General features: G+C 33.6%; 1 protein-coding gene across 1 annotated transcript in view; it reads left to right on the plus strand.

Moving 5' to 3' along the window:
• LOC143225579 (DENN domain-containing protein 5A-like) overlaps window positions 1-22974 on the plus strand; it is an 88975-nt gene that overhangs the window by 32145 nt on the left and 33856 nt on the right. The window contains 9 exon segments of the mRNA XM_076455277.1: window positions 11253-11458; window positions 13017-13202; window positions 13734-13830; window positions 17159-17318; window positions 18007-18097; window positions 18589-18624; window positions 19920-20045; window positions 20931-21083; window positions 22154-22250. Coding sequence (XP_076311392.1) covers window positions 11253-11458; window positions 13017-13202; window positions 13734-13830; window positions 17159-17318; window positions 18007-18097; window positions 18589-18624; window positions 19920-20045; window positions 20931-21083; window positions 22154-22250 — 1152 coding nt within the window.

The raw sequence follows: 22974 nt of genomic DNA on the forward strand, positions 1-22974 counted from the left end.
CATTATTATTTATCAGACCTTGATGCTCTCATTGAAATTTGCAATCTCCCTTTTCAATCCTGGGGGACTTAATTGACATCATCCCCTCTGGGTAAGTGCTGATAGTGATAGGAGGGGTTGCTTTATAGAGCATATGCTCTCTCATCACAAACTTTCTCTTTTCAATACTGGTTCTTCTTATTTTCATGCACCTATTCAGTTCTTTAGTGCTATTGATCACTCAATTTGCTTACCTTCACTATTCTCCCATATTTCTTGGAGGGTTGACAGTAATCCACGAGGCAGTGATAATTTTCCTGTAATTTTGAGAGATATTGGCTGTGGTCAGTGCCACTCGACTTGCGTGCCCTGGTGGAAGCTGGATCAAGTAAACTGGCCATCTTTCACAGCTCTTGCAGAACTTTATCTTGCCATCATCTGTAAGCCATCAGCAGATGACTGTGTGGCAGCAGTAACTAACTGTATTATACAAGCAGCTGCTCAATGTATTCCTAAAACCTTGAAACGTTTTCCATGATATCCTTGACCGTGGGGGAATCCTGCATGCCACATGGCACAGAAGGCTCAAAAACGGGCCTAGGATACTTTTCGTAGGTATCCCACACTCTTGCACCGCATCACTTTCCAGCAGGCCTGTGCACGTGCTCGGTGGGTAAGATGTCAAAGCCAAAAGAAATATTGGATTAAGTTTACAAACAGCATATTTTCTACCACCAGTTCCAAATTCACATGGGATAAGAATCTTGCTCTCTGATGTCCAGGAAGTAGCTGCTTCCCAGATCATTGCCGATACTCTAGGTGAAAGCTTTTCCCAGGTATCTAGCTCTTCTGCTTCTTCCTCCACCTTCTTAGCCATCAAGACTTGGGCAGAGCGATCACATCTTTCCTTTCAAGCTGATTATCTCTATGACTATAATTGTCCCTTTACACTGGTGGAACTCAAACTTGTTCCTTCGTCAGTCAGGCAGTACATTGGTTGGACCTCATGATGTACACTATGAAATGCTGTGCCATCTATATCCTGCTACTCTTACTGTTCTTCACTTGTTTTTAACAGGATCTAGCAAGAGAATGTTTTTCCTGATGTCTGGCATCGGGCTATTGTTCTACCTTTCTCTAAGCCTGGGAAGGATCCCAATTTTTTCTTCAAACTACTGCCCAATTGCTTTGACAAGCTGTCTCTGTAAGACCTCAGAGAGGATGGTTAATGCTCATCTTGTTTGGTTCCTTGAATCAAACAACCTCCTCTCGCCCACCCAGTGTAGGTTCTGATGACAGCATTCCACCATGGATCACCTGATTTGACTTGAAACGTTAATCAGAGAAGCCTTTCTCAAATGACATCTTGTATTAATATTCTTTGATATTGAATAAGCTTATGATACAACATGGAGGTATGACATTTTGTGAGACCTCCATATATATGGGTTACATGGCCATTTGCCCATTTTTTATTAAAAGTTTTTTAATTGACAAGAGATTCCAAGTGCATGTGGGTTCGACACTTTCCCGTTCTTTCCTACAGCAACTTGGAGTCTCTCATGGCTGTGCTTTGAGTGCCACACTTTTCAGTATAAAAATTAATGCCATCAGTGAACAACTCCCTCTTACTGTTGCAAACGGGCTCTGTGTTGAGGACTTTCACATCTCATGTCAGTCATCGAACATGAGGCATATTGAGTGGCAGCTACAGACTGCTCTTAATTGTTTACTGAAGTAGACCACAGCAAATGGCTGTAACTTCTCTCCCTCTAAAACTGTTTGCATGCACTTTTGTGTCAATGGGGTATTCATCCTGATTCTGAACTCCATATCAGTGAAGTTGTGCTACCTGTGATTCCTGAGACAATGTTCTTGGGGCTTATCTTTGACCATAAGCTGACCTTTATACCGCACATCAAGCACTATGGGTCAAATGTACAAGAGCACTGAACATCCTCTGTGTGTGGGGAGTGGACCAATGTTCTATGCTATAAATATATCATGCTCTTATTTGATCGAAACTCAACTATGGATCACTGGTCTATGTCTCTGCCGGAACCTTGGCCTTAAAGATGCTGGACAACATTCATCATGAAGGACTTCGGCTCAGCACTGGGGCTTTCCGCACTTTCACATTTCAGAGCTTATATGTAGTCTCAATAACCTTGTTTACACCTCTGCTGTTTGCAACTGTCTTTACTGTATGCTTCAAAACTTTGTTCCTTACCAGAGCATCACACCTGAGGTTGTGTTTTCATTCCTTAGTGGGCCATACTTTTTCAGAACAGATAATTTGCCATTGCTCCTTTTGGCCTTCGTATCCAGGCACAGTTGGATGAATTGGGTCTGTCCTTGGATAACATTGCCGTATCCACTGGTCAGCCCATCCAACCATGGCTTTTTACAGTCCCCAGATGTGACCTAAGTCATCTGAGAAAAGCAGATGCTCCTGTTTGGAAATACTGTCTGTTATTTGCTGAACATTTCTTGAATTCCTTCCATTCCTATTTATACAGATGGTTTGAAATCAGGTGACTGTGTGGGCTCTGCCATGTTTTGTTGTGGTACAGTGGATGCACACAGGATCCCCTCTACAGTGTTCAATGTTGAACTGTATGCCATTTCTCTTGCCCTGAATCTCATAGAAGCTGAGCAGTACTCAAATTGCACTATTTATACTGGCTCGCTTAGTTCTCTACTGGCCCTGGAATTACTTCATGTTAGTTCTCACCAATATTCAAAACCAATTGGCCCATTTCTCATTAACATCTACTTCTATCCAGTTTTTCTGGATACTGGGCCATGTTGGTATTCGTGGGAACGAGCTCGATTACACTGCAGCTAAATCTCTCAGCTCTGACACTATCACTGCTGTGCCTGTTCCATACATGGACTATGGTCCTGTATTGAAGGCTTGGCTTCATACCAGCTTGCAGTTAACTTGGAGTGAGCAACATAGAAACAAACTTTTCCAAATAAAACCCTGTATTGGACTTTGGCCGTCTTGCTTCCGTAATGATTGGAAAGAGGAAGTTGTTTGAACTAGATTATGCATTGGTCACAGATTTTTAACTCATCATTTTCTTTTATATCGAACCGATACACCAATTTGTCACCTGTGTAACACTCAGGCCACAATAAGCCAAATTTTGCTTTCTTGCCGTCGTTATGACTCTCAGTGACGGCACCATTTTAAATATTCTGTCCCAATGTTTGTCCATAACATTAGTGTTATTGTTGATGGTGACACTATCGACCTTGGAAATGTTTTTAGTTTTTTAAAGGCTATGAATCTTTTTAATGCTGTTTAAGCTTTTTAACTTATTCATTAGACCCTTTTTAATGTGATTCCCTTTTAAGAGTCCCAGTCTATCTAGTTTGATTTGAAATTAGTATATGACTGTAACATCAGATAACTTGAAACAAGGACAGGAAAGGCTAACTTCAAGTGACTGACGCTGCTCTTTAAACTACCCATTAGTCATCCTGGCAAGTTATTATTAAAATTTTCTACAAGTCTTTTAAAACTTTTATTATTTTTTGAAACGTCAAATAACTCAGAACCAGGATTGGAAAGGTGAACTTCATGCGACTGGTGGTTTTTGTACTTACCTGTTAGTCTTCCAAGTGAGATATGATAATTACAATTATGAAACAGAAAGTCTTTTACAACTTGTATTACTGTAGTTTTCCCTTACTGCTGTAGACTAGATCTAAATATTGGTTTTATGCTATTTATGTTTTTGTTTTAAACTTTGTTTTGTTTCACCTTAATTTCCTTAATGGATGTTTGGCACAGATATCATAGCTGCTTTATACCATAAAACACCAAATCAACCAACCAACTAACCCCTCTTTGTCATCTGTTGAAGGAGATTATTCAAGCTAGCATCTGGACCTCACCCAATATGTTTGTCTTCCATTATCTTCATCATACTGAGCTTTTGCTGTGTCAGGATTTTGGTGTGACTTAGTAAAGTTTTGTTCTTTTTCATCTGTTTTTCTCAGGAGACTTTCTTCCTTCTTTTTCACTTGAATCCCACTCTTTGGGGAGTAGTGTCTGGCCAGGTATTATTTTAACTTAAAATCTGCACTGTAAGTGACTTTGACTTCCATTTTCTCTTATCTATGGCACTGCATGGTTACTGTATATATGGGATATTCTATAAGATCTCTTGTAGCTGAATAACCTCACAATATTTGCTTCATAAATATCTGTTTTAGACTGTATCACCCATGGATTGCAAATGTAAAACAGAAGAGGATATCTGCCTTCAATCTACCATGCCTTGAGTGAATAACTAACTCGATATGGTCTGTTTTTCAAATATAGGGCACTGTAGTCACCTATTGCATTGTTTGTGGTGGAGACCTTCCTCCATACTATCCATTGCATTCTTATCCACCCCCTTCTTAGATTAGAGTACAGGAGTCCTTGGCACTTTCCATTACTGTTCATTTACTTGTACACTTGGGTTGATCTATTAACTTAATGTTTGATATGGCTTCCTTTCAAATGTTCTATACCAGCTGGAATTGATCCATTGCACATGCAGTTCACCTCTTTTTGTTGCGAGCCCTTATTATACTTTAGTGTGAACATTGGTTCCCAGAGCTGAGGCGTTGAATTTGAGTGAACTAATCAACTTATGCAAAAACTCAATACCTGGGTTATACACAAGGATCAACAACCTACAGCAATCAAAACTAGCCATCCAGCTTCTAGAGTGGATATTAATCCTTAATTCTTTAGCTGGAGTGGAAGATGGTATGATCTTCTTCCTACCATTGCATGGATGTGGGTACCCTGTAGAGGATGTTCTGATGCAGTTGACTTGCTGAGTACAGTTGGATGCATCCTAGCTGCTCAACACCTCACAATTTCACCATTGTGTCTTATGAATTATACACCAGGATGAAGAATCACATTGGCATACTATGCTACCATTGGTTAATAGATGACACATGAGAGAGATGTTGGAATGTAATAATTCTAATAAAGAGATAAGAATACCTCATCTAAGTATCTATTGCAAATATGTTTTCAGTATAGAAAAATTGTAACCTCTCAATTGGCATTCTAATGTACAGATGTGGTTTAATTCATTCCCCATCTGACTACAAGATTTTAATCATGCTTGGCGACAACGTTACATTAGTTTGAATTTCAAGTTTCGACTTTTTGTGTTTGATTTCCATTGTTTCTCCTTATTTGTTTCAGAAATGTTTCTGTTTCCAAATTCCACTTTGTTTATATGAATTTTAGATTTTATATCGCAGATGTTGAAATTCCTGCCATAAATAAAATACTATTCCTCAAGTTTCAGGGTCGATGATGTCTTGTGGAGAAGCACAGGCTTTAGTTCATGGGGAGTTTGTGTCTTATTTCCAGCTGACAGTTTTCCTTTCATGTGACAATTTTTGTAAAGAGGAATATAACTCCTTTGTGGAAATTATTTTTGTATGGTACTTTTCACCTCTTACCCCCTCGGTGTGGATTCCTGTACGTGGTGAGGCGACCTTCCAGGGAAGGTTCTGTTCTTTCATTTTACCTCCTCTGGGATCTAAACATCCACCCACGTGTTCACTGTGCATGGCAACCCGTGAAGGGGAGGAGAGGATCCTGGTGGTTGAAGGGTCCAACCCTAACACACTACTTTGGCCTTGAATTTCTGTAGATGGGTGGCCCCCTTGGGTCAACCAAGTACCAGTGTTGGATGTTCTCAACAGGTGTTGTGGACATTATATCTGATGCTGGTGTTTGGGTATAGAGCTCACAAAACCCTGGTGTTGCTGTAGTGTCCTTGTTTGACACTGTAGTGTGTCCCATCTTAGGGCTCCATGGTGAGTGGGGTCAGTGGGCACAAAAATTTCCCTTTCTTTATTATGGATACCCCAATTAAAAATAGTGAAAAAACAGTCTATAGGTAAACAACCACGTCTTGAAGATTCTGAGCAGCAATCCTCACCATCCGTACCACCTGTTGTACCTCATTTTCTTATATTGCACTCACTTTCAGACAAACCTTTAGGGCAAATGTCTCCCTTTTTCATACAAAAGGGACTAGAGGGACTTGCTGGCCCTCCACAGTCAGTTAAAAGCTTCAATCTGGTAACATGTTGGTGGAAACATCCACATCTCAACACAGTGAACTCCTGTTGCATTCAAAGGCTATTGGGGATATACCTATAGAGGTTACACCTCATGTTACTTTGAATTCATCATGAGGAGTTATTGTCAAGAGGGATTTGAAGAACATCCCAGAGCTGGAGATACTTGCTGGTTTCTCCACCCAGGGAGTTTCTGCAGTAAGGCGTATCTCCGCTCGCAAAGATGGAATTATAGTGCTGTTCAGTGTCCTCATTCTGACATTTACATCACCATGTCCACCTGACACCATCAAGGCAGGTTATCTTAATTGCAGAGTACAGCCATACATTCCAAACCCTCTCCAATGTTTCCACTGTCAACTGTTCAGACACTCGAAGATGTCATGTCATGGTTTTTTGAAGTGTGCTCCTTGCAGTAACAAGGACTATGATGCCTATGAGTGTGAAACAAACCCTCATTGCATCAATTGCATTGGCTCTCACCCATCCTATTTTCATTCTTGCCCTAAATTGTTGGAAGAAATAGAGGAGATTCCGAGTTTATGTGGGTTCGATACCTTTCTGTTCTTTTCTACAGGAACTTGGTGTCCCTCAGGGCTGTGTTTTGAGTGTCACACTTTAGAGTAAAAAATTAATGCCATCACTGAACAACTCCCTCTCACTGTTGCAAACGGGCTCTATGTCAACGACTTTCATGCCTTTTTCTGTCGTTGAACATGAGGTATATTGAGTGGCAGCTACAGACTGCCCTCAATCATTTACTGAAGTGGACCACAGCAAACAGCTTTACCTTTTCTCTCTTTAAAACCGTTTGCATGCACTTTTGCCACCAACGGGCTATTCACTCAGATCCTGATCCTGAACTCCGTATTGGTGAAGTTGTGCTGCCTGTGGTTTTTGAGACTAACTTCTTGGGGCTTATCTTTGACTGTAAGCTAACTTTCATACCACACATCAAGCAACTATGGGTAAAATGTACAAGAGCACTGAACATTCTCCGTGTCCTCTCTACCACAACTTGGGGAGCAGATCAACATTTTATGCTAAAGATATATTGTACTCTTATTTGATCGAAACTCAACTGTGGATCACTGGTCTATGGCTCTGCCAGACCATCGGCCTTAAAGATGCTAGACCCTATTCATCATCAAGGACTTTGGCTCTGCACTGGGGCTTTCTGCACTTCCCCAGTTCAGAGCATATACATAGTCTCATGAACCTTCTTTGCACCTCCGCTGTTTGTAACTGTCTTTACTGTATGCTTCTAAACTTCTTTCCTTACCAAAGCATCCCACCTGGGGTTGTGTTTTCCTTCGTCGATGGGCCGTGCTTTTTCAGACCAGACGGTCTGTCATTGCTCCTTATGGCCTAGTATCCAGGCACAGTTAAATGAATTGGGTCTGTCCTTGGATAACATTGCTGTATCCACTGGTCAGCCCATCTCACCATGGCTTCTTACAGTCCCCAGATGTGACTGTCATCTGAGAAAAGCAGACACTCTCAATTGGAAATACTGTCTGTTATTTGCTGAACATCTTTCGAACCATCCTTCCATTCATATTTATACAGATGGTTCGAAATCAGGTGACTGTGTGGGCTCTGCCATGGTTTGTTGTGGTTTGGTGGTTTTGTACAGAATCCCCTCTACAGCTTCTGTGTTCACTGCTGAACTGTGTGCCATTTCTCTTGCCCTGGATCACATAGAAGCTAAGTAGTACTCAAACTGCATGATTTGTACTGACTCACTTAGTTCTCTATTGGACCTGGAATTGCTTCATGTTGGTTCACACCCTGTTCTCGCCAATATTCAAAACCGACTGGCCCATTTCTCTTTAACATATACTTCTATCCAGTTTTTTTGGATACCGGGTATTTGAGGGAATGAGCTTGCCAACACTGTAGCTAAGTCTATCTGCTCTGTCACTATCATCGCTGTGCCTGTCCCATACATGGACTATGGTACTATATTCAAAGCTCGGCTCCATGCCAGCTGGCAGTCCACTTGGAGTGAGCAACGCGAAAACAAGCTTTTCCAAGTAAAACCCTATATTGGACTTTGGCCGTCTTGCTTCCATAAGGTTCGGAAAGAGGAAGTTGTTCTAACTAGAATACGCATTGGTCACAGTTTTTTAACTCATCCTTTTCTTTTATCTGGAACTGATACATCAATGGGTAGTCTGTGTAACACTTAGGTCACAATAAGCCACATTTTGCTTTCCTGTCATCATCGTTATGATTCACAACGACGGCACCATTTTAAGCATGTTCTGTCCCAAGGTTTGTCAATAACGTTAGACAGTGTTATTGGTGATGGTGACACTGTCCACCTTGATACTGTTTTTAGTTTTTTTAAAGGCCATTAATCTTTTTAATGCCATTTAAGTTTTTTAATATATACTTTACACCTTTTTAATGTGGCTCTCTTTTAAAAATCACAGTTCATCTAGTTCAATTTGAAATTAGAAACTAACTGTAAGTAACTCGAAACCAGGACTGGAAAGGCCAACTTCAGGTGACTGACAGTGGTTTTTGTACTTACTGTTAGTCTTCTTGGCAAGTTATGATTATTACAGTCACGCTACAGAAAGTCCTTTACAACTTGAATTACTGTAGTTTTTCTCTTGACATTGTAGACTAGATGTAAACATTAGTTTTATGCTATTTATTTATTTATTTTTTAACCTTGTTTGTTTTACATTAATTTCATTTTATGAATTTTACTGAATTTACTTGTTGATCTTGGTCTTGTGCAAGGTGCTTACACTGTTGTTTTTGAATGTATGGACCACAGTTGGCATAATCTGATGTATCCTAAGGTGCTGCCCATGGATATTTTTGTTCAAGCAAACTGCACTTGGTCTATTCATATTCAGTTACGATCCTTTAGCCCTTGCTGTGTATTCTTATATTTGATTGCAGGTATCTTCTTCAAATCTAACTATGATTCTCTCATGTTCTCATGTTTTTTACACATGTTGTCATCATTCATATTATTTGTTATCCATGTGTAGAATCAGTATTGCATGGCATGGTACTTATTTTATTGAGTTCTGGTCTGTGTATGTTACTTTGTTAATTGGCAAATAATTAGTGATGTCGAGAAAACCCACTTGTAGAGAAATATATATGCAAAAACGGCTTGTTTGGGTTGATAAAATATTTTACATAGAAGAGCGAACAACGTTTGTGTTCTTCTACGTAAAATATTTTCTCAACCCAAACGAGCCGTTTTTGCATATATAATTGGCAAATAGCATACCTATTTCAGAAGCAGTGCTATATCTCACAGGTATGCTTCTTTTATGATTGTGGCACACCTGTATTTTTTGTGGCAGTTGTTCTCTGTTTGTTTTATTACTTTTGCATCTTCACTGGCTCCTCCATCTTTGCAATGTGGAATTTTAGCTTTGAGTGAGAGGAGGGAGCACTATTTCAGAACTTAACACTAAAAATGTAGTTATTTTTTCTCACCCACTTTCTGCCCTTTCTTTCCATTGATTTGCTTATGTTTCTTGCTTGTATCTGGCTATCAGCAAAAGTGAAGATGGTACTGCAATAGTAGCAAAAGAAAAAGTTTACATGTAGAGGGCAGCACTGAAAAAAATAAGTAATCTTGTGAAAGGAGGAAAGTACTGTATCAGAAAGTGAGATTGTGCTGCAACAGTAGAGGGAGTTGCCTGCACTAGTATAGTGACATAGCATGATTGATGAAGAGTAGTCACATGATCACCACACGTTGCTGCAATTGAACAAAAAATGGAGGGGTATAAAAGATTGGAGTGCCATTGAAAAATATTAGCAATACTTAGAGAGCAAATCAAGATTGAGGTAGTTTTGGGTGATAGAAGGTAAGTATCTATCAGAAATAGATTTTTATTGTTATAAAGTACTAACGTTTTGAATGACGAATAAAAATTGAAATTGTTTTGAAGAAAAGAAGTATTTTTAATATTTTGTCAAACAATCTTGTAAAAAATTTTGGAAACTTTACATAGAAATATTGATAAAAACTGATTAAATTATACAAGTTTTTTAAGTTGCTACCATATAATATTAAGTTTGTTGAATAGGGAAGTTGTGCTGGTTGCTTGTAAATGTTATGGATATCGTTGACACTTCGTCTATGTCTGGAAAGTTAGTTTGTAGAGTGAAATGTGTGTACTTATAAATAAATCATATTCTAATTTTTTAAATTGATATCAATGTTCTAGAAAGTAATTATGCTCTTAATTTTGTTAATACAACTTTTATTTTGCATTAGTTTAGCTTTGTGGTTAAATGCAAATAAACAAAATGTTTGAGTGTGAAACTGTTTTTTGACTTTGTTACTCTGAACTATTGCTTTGATGGCTTGAGACAGGGTTTTACTGGTTTCATGATGACCTTTGAATTACTCAAGGCATTTCCTCTAAAACATACTGATCACATCTCTTTTTATAAATAAACTTTGAATACAGGTTTATGTATGTGAGTTTTCTCTGACTTTCATGTGATGACATTTAAAATAGTTATCTTGAAATCTTATCTTTTAACCTTGAATATTAAATATTGTATAGTTCATCTTAATTTTTTCATACCAAATTTTCTTGCCACTCATATACTATTTGTTTTGTTTACCAATTTTTTTCCTTTTTTTAACTGCTATTTTTAGTTACTTATGGTTTAAAAATTTATAAGCCTTTGTTTTTATAATTTTTAGTTTCAAGAATTGAGCCAGTCTGCATTTTGATATAAATATTGTGTTTGTTAACATTCAATTCTTGTTTGTTTACATTAATTGTTTAAATTGACAGTATACCAAATTGTGAAAAAGAACTTTTTTCAGATATTACTTGGGGTTTGATAGATTGTTTAGAATGAAATACTTAACTTCTGAAAGAGATGTTTGCCCAGTTTGATTTTGCTAACATTGATCTAATCAGTTAGCTACTTATCTACTTTTATAATGAGCTAAGTTTGATTTCTTTTTAACTTAATATACAAGCATAATTCTTTAATGTAAATACAAAAGATTCAAATCAATTTCACACACACACACACGCTCATGCACGTAATATGATAGATATTGTCTAAAGGTTTTCAAGTTTTGAAAGATTTGCACAAAGTAAATAGAACATTTATTCAAATACCTTTTATTTTATTGGACTTGTACATTTCAGGAGTTATAACATCTTTTGAAGACTTACAAAAACCAAAGAAGCATGATTCTGATAGAAGTAACAAATCAGCTATTAGTAAAGGACTAGGAAATGGACAACAGTATATGGAAGATCTTAAGTTTAATAATGCAATTCGTGAAGTCTTCCTGAATAGGTTCATTCAAATGTTCAACTCTTACGATCATTTTGTTATTCAGCCAAGTCAGGTTAGTTTTATTCATTATTCACTTAATTGATAAATCAATTAAGTATGTGCAAGTAAATTGTATCTGTTAAACTTATTGAATTTTTACAGTATTAGACACTGTCTGCTTTTGTGCATACCAATTTTATTTGGTTTCTATTTTGTATGTGAATTTGATTTTTATATTCATATACAATTTCCTTGTGAAAATAGTTTATATTTTTTATCTTAATGCCAACTTAGCAAGATTAGATAGAGAGAGAGAAAGAGAGAGATGGTTTGTGCTGGTGCTAGCAAACGTTGGGGGTGAGGGAAGTCTATGAATTCTAACCTTTGCTATTATTCTCATGTTTACTTTTTTGTTAGAAAGATGTGTCATAATATTTTTTTTCAAAACTTGTATATTTATGAAATTTGTAATTGTCACACACTATATCATTTAGTGATGTGTTGGTATTTTTGTATTCCTCATTTAATACTCCAAAATCACCATCTATGTTAAATATCTTCAGCAGACTTCTATTTATGATAAAAATGTATATCTTTCATAAAACAAATTTTGTTGAACATATCAGGTAAATTATTGCTTTCTTTTCTTTCTCACTTGGAGTGTTTTCAAGCAAGTAGGAAAATAGCTAATCCATAGAGAAGAAAAACTGAAAGTAAATATGGATAACTGTTTCAGTAGTCTAGCTAACTCTTTTAGTAAAATCCTTGTACAATGTACAGTTGTTTTGTTTTGTTTTTTACATTATTGCCAAATTGTATGATATTGTATCATAATGATAATATTTGTTGACTTTCTAATCTCTGCATCAGTACACTTGTATGTATGCACATAAAAAAAAGAGAAAACATTTCATTTTATTCCCAATTCAGAGAAATCAGAAACATTTTTTATGTTTACAAATAATGTAGAAGTTGGTATCACCAACAACAGCTGAACTTGTCAGTCTTATAATAAATTGGCAATTTGTGGCAGAATAAAAATTTCTCTTTCTCTGCTCATCATGCTTAGATTTTTCCACTACGTTAGAAATCAGTATGAACGCTTAAGAGAGAAAGTCTTAATAAACTACTTGAAACATGATTGGTGAAACCTTCTCTAAATTATTTGAAGCCATACAAAACTGCAACTGATTACATGAACAGTTTGTTTGGAACTATATACAAATAGCAAATTAACGTAGTGTTAGCATATATCTAATATTTAATTAAATCCTAGAATTAAGTCAACTATATCCAGATTCTCTGTGAGGAAAAATATTTTATTTCTGATGACATTCTCAAAATTCATTAAATACACAATTCAGTTGTTAGCAGACCATTTATATATTTTGTAGCAGATAAAACAGTGACTAGCTGGTTACCCTTCACCTCTTGTCTCTTCACATGAAGGCTAAATATTTTAATAACATCTGTTTTGACTGTCATATATAGCTATTGATTCTATACAATATATGTTTTTTTTTAATTTCCATTGTCCACTGTGTTTGTGTTTCTTCTAATTTCCAGTTACTGGGTTTTTGTTAGCATTGAAGGTTGTTTCAGATTGCTCAGTTTGATCTTTTTGTTTACAGCAAGATGTGGAACAGTGGATTAATTCAAGAGAAAGCATGCAGAACTTTGACAAAACCTCATTTCTCTCTGATCAACCAGAACCTCATCTTCCATTTCTTTCTCGTTTTATTGAGTCTCAAATGTTTGCTACTTTGATCGACAACAAAATTATGTCTCAGTGGGAGGAGCCAGATAGTTATTTAAAGGTTGTTTTTATTTTTACCTAAGATACCAATCATGCGTGATTGAACATTTATACATTAAAAAAAAGAAAAATGTAGATTAGTTTTTAAGGTTATGATGGACTTTTCAACATATATGTAAAAATTAAATGTTTTGACAAATTTGTATTTGTTTTCTTACATTAGAATGGAAAAATACTACGATCTTTAATTTATTTTATTACTGTGTAGTAGTTTTAATAATGTTTGAAAAGTGACCATAATTTGAATGAAATGTTACCTATATGCAAATCTCAAGAAAAGCATCAAGTCAAAGTTATAATATCTATGATGGTGAGTTTGCTTGTTTAAAATTGTTGCATCTTGTATGTGGCAAGACATTGTATTGAATTAAAAGTGTGTATCTAATCAGTAGGTATGTTTGCTGTGAAATCACAGCTTTATGTATCAAAGCAGTATTCTATGTATTGATGAAGCATAAATTTGAAGTTATTATAATTTCAATAGACATACTACATTTTAATTTCCATTACTTTATTTAACTTGGTTTCACAGGTGTTTGATTCACGAATAAAGTTGATTCGGGATAGGCACAGAGATTCTCTTATTAGAGCGCCTTGTTATGAACCATGTGCAACTTTCAGGGATACAGGTTGGTTGTACCATCAGTAAATTATTGTATATTTTGAAGAAACAGTTGTTTTGTAACTTAATTATATTAATTATTAGTAAAAGAATATTTAGTAAAATATAAGTTTTAAACCTCATATCTAATTGATTGGTAAAGTAGTAATGCATTGAAGATATTTAAACAAAATACTGAAAGTTGTAGATTTTGTTAAAAGATTAGGTTAAATTAAAAAAGTTTATCTTGCTTTAACATTTTCTAGCTCATAGAAAGTACATTATCATTTCTATATTTTCACGAAAATTCATAATTTACAAGTGTCACAATATTTTAAGCATTTCAAACTTAAAGCATGAAAATCATTGAAATCCATTTAACCTAAGTTTAATGTTTTCTAGTAAAATAAAGAACCACTATGTGATGTAGTGTTTAATTTGTATTTTACACAACACATATGTTTGTTCAACAGACTACACAGATTCTATAATTAAAGAATCATCAGAATCTCTCATTTGTTCTTATATAAGTGAACAAATTCAGTGGTCATTTGAGATGACAAGAAGTTCTGTTGGACAACCAAATGCTGTACAATTTAATGACTGATGTTACTTGTTGCACAACCAAATTATTTCAGGCTTCAAAGCTTCATGTATTGCCTTGTATGGACATTTCAGTATTGAATTGGAAAGATACAGTGGAATGCAAGCAATGTGAGAATGTTATTAAAGAAGTGATAATTCGCATGCTATTTTAATATTTCTCTTGAATGACTCTTTGATTTCTGAATATGTGCACACAACGGCTTCCATTTCTGAGGTATGTGTTTCAATCCACGAGTCCATATTGGCACAGAAACTTACAGAAACACACTACTTTTGGCTGTACACACCATACTACCAGGCTGAGTTCATAGTCTGTCTTCCAAGAGATCTGTAAAAAATGAATGGAAATTTCCTAAACATATGCACATTCTGGAAGAAATCTCTGCATTAGTAACTTCCCTATTCAAAATGCAATGTGCTACGTGTCATAGTTCAACAAATTGCTCACTGTGTGATAGGTTTTTCTGGGTGGAAGGTCATTATTCCATTGGAGAGGTGAAAAATTATCAGTCTCTTTCATTTGAAATATATAGATGTGGCTTCTGAGAAGAAATGTCTCCAATATTGAGAAAAAATAAATATGTGGACATTTTGAGTGTACTGAAAGTTGAGTTTCTGTGTGCGTGAAATAACTGCTACTGTGGTAAGACTTTTTGTCTTAGCCTATCCTGTAAGAATTGGGTGATAGGAATGGGTGCAACATATATGAAGATACAAATGAAGAAAATAGTAGTTTTGTATGTGCTATTACAGATGTAAACAAAGTCTTACTGTGTAAAGAACACAATGTACCCATGTTAACTTATTGCTAATGATAGTAAGGAAGTAAATTCTATGAACACCTGGTACATAACATTCAGCAAATTATTGTGTTATTTTTGCTTTGGTATTTTTGGGAGGTTCTGGTAGTGATTCTCTTACTGTATCCCACCATTTTACCTGAGCTGGCTTACTTCTGATAATTATTGAAATTGTTAAAAGATAGAACATTTGTATTAATGATGAGTATTTTGCAGTATTTCCAAGGTGTTTGAGCCACAAGTGAATATACAATGTGAAACTGTTAAAAGGCACTGCAATTATAAACTTCGTAGTTGCTTATTTTATGTTTTCATCTATCATTGCTGATGTGTGACAATCTCGGCAAACACTGTTAAAACTTGGAACAGTTTTAGGGGGGGGGAATGTTTACATATGGAGGGGCAAGCTCTTTTCTTTTTTTTTATGCAGGACAATCAAAGTCTGGTTATTAGTTGTACTCCAGACAACTATTCAAAATGTTTTGAATTTGTTCAGTGCATATTATTTGTCTCATAAAATAAATAATTGTCCTGTAAAGGGAGGTTTATATTCAACATTTAGGCTAATCATTTATATCTTTGCACAACCATGCTATTGTTTACTTGCTGCATTCCAAAAGGAAACTAATAACTAAATGTTTAGAAGCTATCATCTATATATGGAAGAATGGAATATCTATAGCAAACAGAGTGTGAGAAAGAAAATAATCTTAATATCCAGGTGATATTTTTATAATTTCTTTAGCTTTAGGAACTTAGGAACTGTAAAACAAAATGTGCACTTCTACAGTTTTTGGTGACACTAATTTTAGAAATTCTTATTTTGATCTTTTTTGAGCCAGAAATAAGTAACAAGCATTTAGAAAGATCAGGTGTTTGCAGTTGTGTTTTTTATGTTTACAGATTCACTTACATAAATGGGAAGATTAAATATTTCTATTTCTCAAATGAAAGTTACAGTTGGGAGACAGAAAGAAAATCAAAATTTGATTTAGCAGTTTTTTTGTTACGTAATGAAAAGGAAACTTTAAATAAATATCAGAACAAAAATTTAACTCTGAATGTCACAGTTATAGTATTATTTTAAAGGGTATTTTAAAGGAAAGTAAAACAGAAATTTTGAAATATAAATGTTGTCTTGTGCACTTACAAGAACAGGACAAAATATTACAATGTTGATAAAACTAGTTGGAAGTGATAAGTATTTTTACAACTTAACAATGAAAAATATTTTACCTGATTAGTTGTATTTTCATGTGACATAACCATATAAGTCTAAGTGACATTTAATTCATGGTGACATTGTTACTTGAATGCATGATAGGAGTTCTCAGTAAAACATTTTATGATAAGATTTTTACATTTCTTTTCACTTAAGTATTGTTTATATGTAGGGCTAGGCAATTAGTGGAATTTAATAATCATTTAATTGTGAGGCTAATTAATTGATTACTTTCAATTGATAAATTATTCTCATGTGAGACTTGGATAGTTGGAATAATCAAACACGTATTTTAATTACTCAATTGTTTTTATGAGTCATGACTAATTGATTAAGGTGAAGGATCTTCAGTTACTTGAAAATTGTAATGAAAATTTGTAATGGCAATCTTCTATTACTAAGATAATTTGAATAATGAAAAAACTGTTAATAACCAAATGCACTAATTTCAGTTTATTATTTTATGTGATATTAATCAATTTAATCTATGATTATAGGTAACTAGTATTGAGTACGTGATATAATTAAGTAACTATAATTTTACATTACAAACAAAAGCTTTTCTGTGAAATTAGTAATTAAAGAAAAAGTTCATCATGAAATCTTCTTTAAATATAATTTTTCACATTAATAAGTGTTTTCTAAAAGTTATTACTATCTAGTTAGCGACTGCAATGCTGATAAAACTCTGAAATGTTTTCAGTTTGTTGTTTATTGTTATATTTCAGAAGTTGTCATAGATAAACGGGCCTCAGTTGCTGATGTTACAGCTTCCTCACCTCGAGCCTTAGAAGTTTCATCAGAGGTAATAAGTAGAAGACGACACATTGTAGGCCACTTTCCTCCACTGGATGTCTCTGTATTGAATCGGGAGCCTGCCCATATTAGGTCAGTTTGATTTTTTTGCATTAATCAGAATATGATTTCAGATGTTAAAGAAACATGATCAGTGACTCTCTCTAATTTAAAATTGTTTTTGCTATATAATAATGTTTTTGCACATTGGAATTTTAAAATATTGTTTGGAAAGAAACTTTCAAAAGAAATACTTAAAAGGAGAAAATTTATTAGCAAGTAATATAATGTTATAGGATCTTAATGCTATGAATAAAGTGTAGCTCAGCAAATCTGAACACATACAGCTTTCCTTTTTTGTCAATGCTAGCAGCCTAACTTTGGCAATATATGATTTTGTTCGGGTTTGTTTATTATTCTAATTCTCGTTTTTATTTCTTTAGTTATTTTGATGCTTGGAAAACTTTTTTTTCTTCTTAAATATATTAACTTTCCTGATGTATTAGACTTTGTATGGAAACTGATTGAGGTGGATCCTTTACACTCAAATAGTGCTTTTCAGGTATTGCAGGAAGTGAATAAAAAAACAGATAAGACTGTCAAAAAGGCTTTTGATAGATGTGTAGAAATAACATGTGAAACTGTCACTTTTTATAGGAAAACATTTTTTTAAGATATGAAAAAAAACCTGTTAGGAAGATTAGTTTATTTCAAAGAAAAGTGTAAAATTTCTTAAGCACACCAGTTGTGAAAAATCATTTTTCTTATACCTATATTTTAGATCTAAGAAAAGATCTAATGCACAGTGGAAAAAAAAAGACAGACAAATGCAGCATGCAGAGCATCTTCAACTAAATACAGACCAAAAAGAGGTAACATTTGTAATTGTTGCTGTTGGAGAAGTAATTTAAGAGCTAATATTTTTTCCAGTTTTAGTTAATTTTAGAGATCTCAATTTTCTACACCAATTAATCATTTAATAATTAAGGTATCTGTAATGCTGTAAATTTTTATTTTATTTTACTCATAATAAAAAAAAATTTAATCAGTACATGTTGAATGTATTAATAAATTTTAATATATTTTAAGTATATTCCTTAATCACCTTTGAACTTTCTATTTTTTGTTTAGTATTCATAATATACTGTAGTTAAGAGATAGTTTTTGTACTGGAGTAAATGGATAAATCCTTCATATTATGTAATTGTTAAGCTCATAAACTAGATATCCCATTTTTTGTAAAATAGTAGATTTTATGAAATATTTCTTTTAATTTATTTTTGAAACATAGAATAAAATGTTTGGAATTATTAGCTATTTGATAACCAGATATTTCCATATACTTATTTATGTTTATGACTAGTACGAGGTAGCCGAGAAGCATGCCAGATTATGGAGAGTGAGTACTAAAAATTTAGTGTTAATGCACTCACTTCTCTGTTTTTGTCTAACTGCACTACCACTCTTGTTTCACTTTTGTTAATCACTTATTACTTAAATCTTTCTTTCTAACATATGTATTGAATTCACTAACCATTTCTCAAAATGATGTTTTGAAGTTTATTTAATTTACATAATTGAACTATAGGAAGTTTGTATTATATAAAAAGTATTTTTGCTGCAAGAGGAAAGAATTAAGCTGTCATTAAAATATAATCTTTATGGGAATCTGAAACATAAGTCAGTATTAACCATAGCTCTGTAACTGTAATTTAAATGATATCAAAGAAAATTTACTGATTTACGTATAGCAAACGTGTATTATGATAGCTTTAAGAGTTAGTTCTTGTAAGAATAATAATAACTGGTTTATCTATAACAAATGTGCATTATAATAGCTTCAATAGTTGTTTTCAGAATAACAACATTATGTAAATTAAAGTTGCAACTTGTTGGTTTATATATAAATAAAAAAAATATTAGTTTCAAATCTGTTGTCAAAATTATTATTTGTATATTGGAAGACATCTAAATAAAGTTTAGAAAATTACATTTTGTGTGGGAAAAATTCCAAACCATTTTTTCAGAAAGTGTTAAGGTGGCACATTTGTATTCAATGACAAATGCAACTTGTTTAAGCAAATACAAATCTCAGCATTTTCAACTATAATTAACAGTAGATGGATAACTTTCAAAGAAGGTTGTCATAACTTAGCACTAAGCTTTTGTCTTAATGAGTTAATTACATAGAAGATTGAAGTATATATATTGGTTGAGTCATGTAGTTTATTAAAGCACATTCATAGCAAGCAGGAGCTGATGTGTCAGTCAAACTGGTCTTGGTTTTGTCTTCACAAAACTTTAGGGGCAAGTGCAGCTCAATAGTTAATATGCCAGGCTATGGAACAGAGATTCTGAGATTTGTGACATGTTACTGCCTAAAAAGGAAAGAAAAAATTACACTATTTTGTGTGGCCAGGTGTGTCTAATAAGAATAATGGTCATATCCTGTTATTTTTTCTCACAAGCATAGTCCAAAAGTTAGCAGTACATGATGTTGACTAGCTGCCTTCCCTCTGGTCTATCACTTCAATATTAGGGATGGCTAGCCCTTGAGTAGCCTTGCACAAAATTCAATCAACAAATGTAATCCAATCAGGCACAGCTGACCCTTTAGACCCTTCAAGTATGATTTATATCTATATGTTTTGTGTATAAGAATGGGTAAAGTAAGTGTATGAATATTCTTTTTAGCGTTATATCCAAGAAGCTCGAAGCAAGTCAGTTCGCCATCCTAAACTTTCAGACATGTCTCCTGCCATTATTGCCCGAACAAACTGGAAATTTGTAGAGGCCTTACTTAAAGAATGCAAAATGAGAGTAAGTGAACTAGTAAGTCATTTCATTCTTTACCATAGTTTGTATTTTATATATATTTTAACAATGTGTTCAGTGTGTAATTTCAACTTAATGGGAAGTTTGCAAAGATGTGTTGGTGATAGTTATGAAAGCTATTTTAAGTTTAAAAGCCAAGTGTATTAGGTGTTTATATAATATTTTAAGGGAACATTTTTGAGAAACTTTGTGATCTTAAAAATATAAGATTCATATCATCAGATGAATAAAAGCCTAAAATGTTTTGGAATATTAACGTATTCTTATGATAGGGAAGAATTGAATTTTAACATGATTAAAGACAAAAAACTGAATAATTTAATAAGCATTTCACAGATCTCGTTAACAATGATCATTAGTTTAATAACAAATTCATAGAATTATTTAGTCTTGATTTTTTTTCTTTTGTGTGTGTGTGTGTAGAGCAGTTTTGTAAACTAATATGTACAATCCTGTTTTCTAATAAAACAATCAAACAATTATTTATTAAAAGTACATGATTTTGTATTTTCATATTTTAGCTGTACAGAATCAAAGTTTTTTGAATCAACTTACAAGGGTGTCTTATTGAACATTACAAAAAATACATATGTCAGAAAGGAATATATCATATCTTTTAACAATATGATTTTTCTTTGTATTGGCAAATCTTGTCATTCTATGCAAGGCATTTTTCTGGTGCCTATGTAATAAGTAGATGTAAGTATCAAGGTATGAAAAGCTGGTAAAAATTAAGTTTTTACATGTAAATTTCTTTTCCTCAAATATTTCTGCGGCTGTTTGCACTGGCAATATTTACACAGTAAACATATCATTTTTTCAGTTTATAGTATGTGAAAAATAATTTCCATTGAATGCACTTAACTTCAGACAAAAAGAATGCTGGTTGAAAAGATGGGACAAGAAGCAGTAGAACTAGGCCATGGAGAAATAAGTATTACAGGCCTGGAAGAGAATACAATGATAGCCAGTTTATGTGATCTCTTAGAACGTGTTTGGAGTCATGGTTTACAATCAAAGCAGGTGATTTTGCAATATAATTTGAAGCTTAATCAAAGCATGTGGACTGTTGAGTGTAAAGATATGATTTATAGTCAGTAAGATGTATAGGGAATAATGGCTTATAATCAAAGCATGTAGACTGTTGAACACAGAGACATGACTTACAGTCAAAGTAGCTGAGAAGTATGGAAAATAATGGCTTATAATCAAAACGCTCAGATTGTTGAGTATGTATTCATGGCTTATAGTCAAAGCAGAAAGTTGTTTTGTAGTGTCATGGTTTGTACAATCATTATATGTTGGTTATTGTGTGAAAATCATATCATATTTTATAATGTGAGAATTTGTGGTTTGATCAAATCAGTTAAGTTGTCTTATATGGGAAGTCACAGTCGGATGTCAAAGCAAGTGGGGTGTTGTATGTAAATTCTTTCATTGTAGTCAGATCAGGTAGAGGTTTTTATGTAATGACATGCTCATATCATGGTTTACAGTAAAAGATGTTTGTAATTTTTAGTTTCAAGCAAACTGTATCATTTAACACTGTAATTTTTAAAAATGGCACAGTTTTTAAATGTTTCTTAAGAAACGGAAATACTCCACTGAGTATGTGGTTTGCTGTCAGATAGTTACACTTCTTACCTGAGGAATTAACCTTTCTTTAACATTACTTTTAGATATCAATTAAACTAAATTAAACCCTTAGTTTATTCATGTTTCAAAACAGTATTCTGAAAGCAGTGGGATAATCAGTAAATACTTTTTCACTTGCACATTAATGGTAATGTTTTAAGAACTGTCTAAAAAAATTTGGGATTAAGTAATTTATATTTTTATTACCTAACTGAAAGATTATTCAAGACAGTATACAATAATAACAGCAAAATAATATATTATCCATGACCATGCAATTAATTTGATAAAACTCTCATTCCTTATTAGAATTGTTAAAGTACATTTAAAAGTAAGTATAGTTGGTAAGTTCCTGAATTACCCCTTTCTTTACATAAATCTTTAATTTATGCAACCTCCACTGAGATATATTTGTGAAATAATTGGTTGCCATGGTGTATTTAATTTTTCTCTTCTAGGGGAAATCTGCTTTGTGGTCCCATTTACTTAGCTACCTTGAAGTTGAAGAATGTAAAAATTCAGGAAAACCTATAGATCCTAATTTTCTTACACCTGGTAAGATATGTAGACATAAATGTGAAACATTTTTCAGTTATATTTGAAGTTATTTTTAATAATACAAAAGGTTTAAGATGAGATGATTTACCATTATTTTTTTAAGTTAGTATTAACTAAATGTTGTATTGTTTAAATATTTTCAAGTGACATTATTTCAATCAATCACGTGTTACTAGTTATTTAGTGTTGATATGGTGAAATAAAATGAAAACTGTGTGTGGTATGCCATCATATGTTCAGATTATTGTTTTAAAGTTTATTTTGTGATTTGATGATGATAAAAAAACAACAAAACAAAACATTTGGACTTTCTTCATGTATGTATTTTGGTTAAATGATAGTGTCTGCTTTGTTAACTAGCAATGTAAATAGAAATCCTTTTATGTTCTGAGTGATAACAGGGTGACTGTCCAGAAGGTTACCATAATCTTTAGATTTACGATGCTCTGAGTAGATATATTGTATCTCATTCTTGAATCAGTTAAACATCTGTAAATGGTAATTGAATCTTTTTCTATACTTTTTTTAAAAATGTTTGAATGATTTGACCAGTATCATGTTTAAGCAACATTTCATTTGTTTCCTCCAATAATGTGACAAATGCATAATAATTTATACATCATCTCAAAATTTTTAGGCCTTCTCTGAAAGTTGACAGCAATCATATTTCAGTTTCTTTCATTATAGATACTGAAACAGGTAACCCCAATTTTTTTGTTTT

Source organism: Tachypleus tridentatus, chromosome 9 (genome assembly GCF_004210375.1).
Source record: "Tachypleus tridentatus isolate NWPU-2018 chromosome 9, ASM421037v1, whole genome shotgun sequence".
In the NCBI taxonomy this organism is placed as follows: domain Eukaryota; kingdom Metazoa; phylum Arthropoda; class Merostomata; order Xiphosura; family Limulidae; genus Tachypleus; species Tachypleus tridentatus.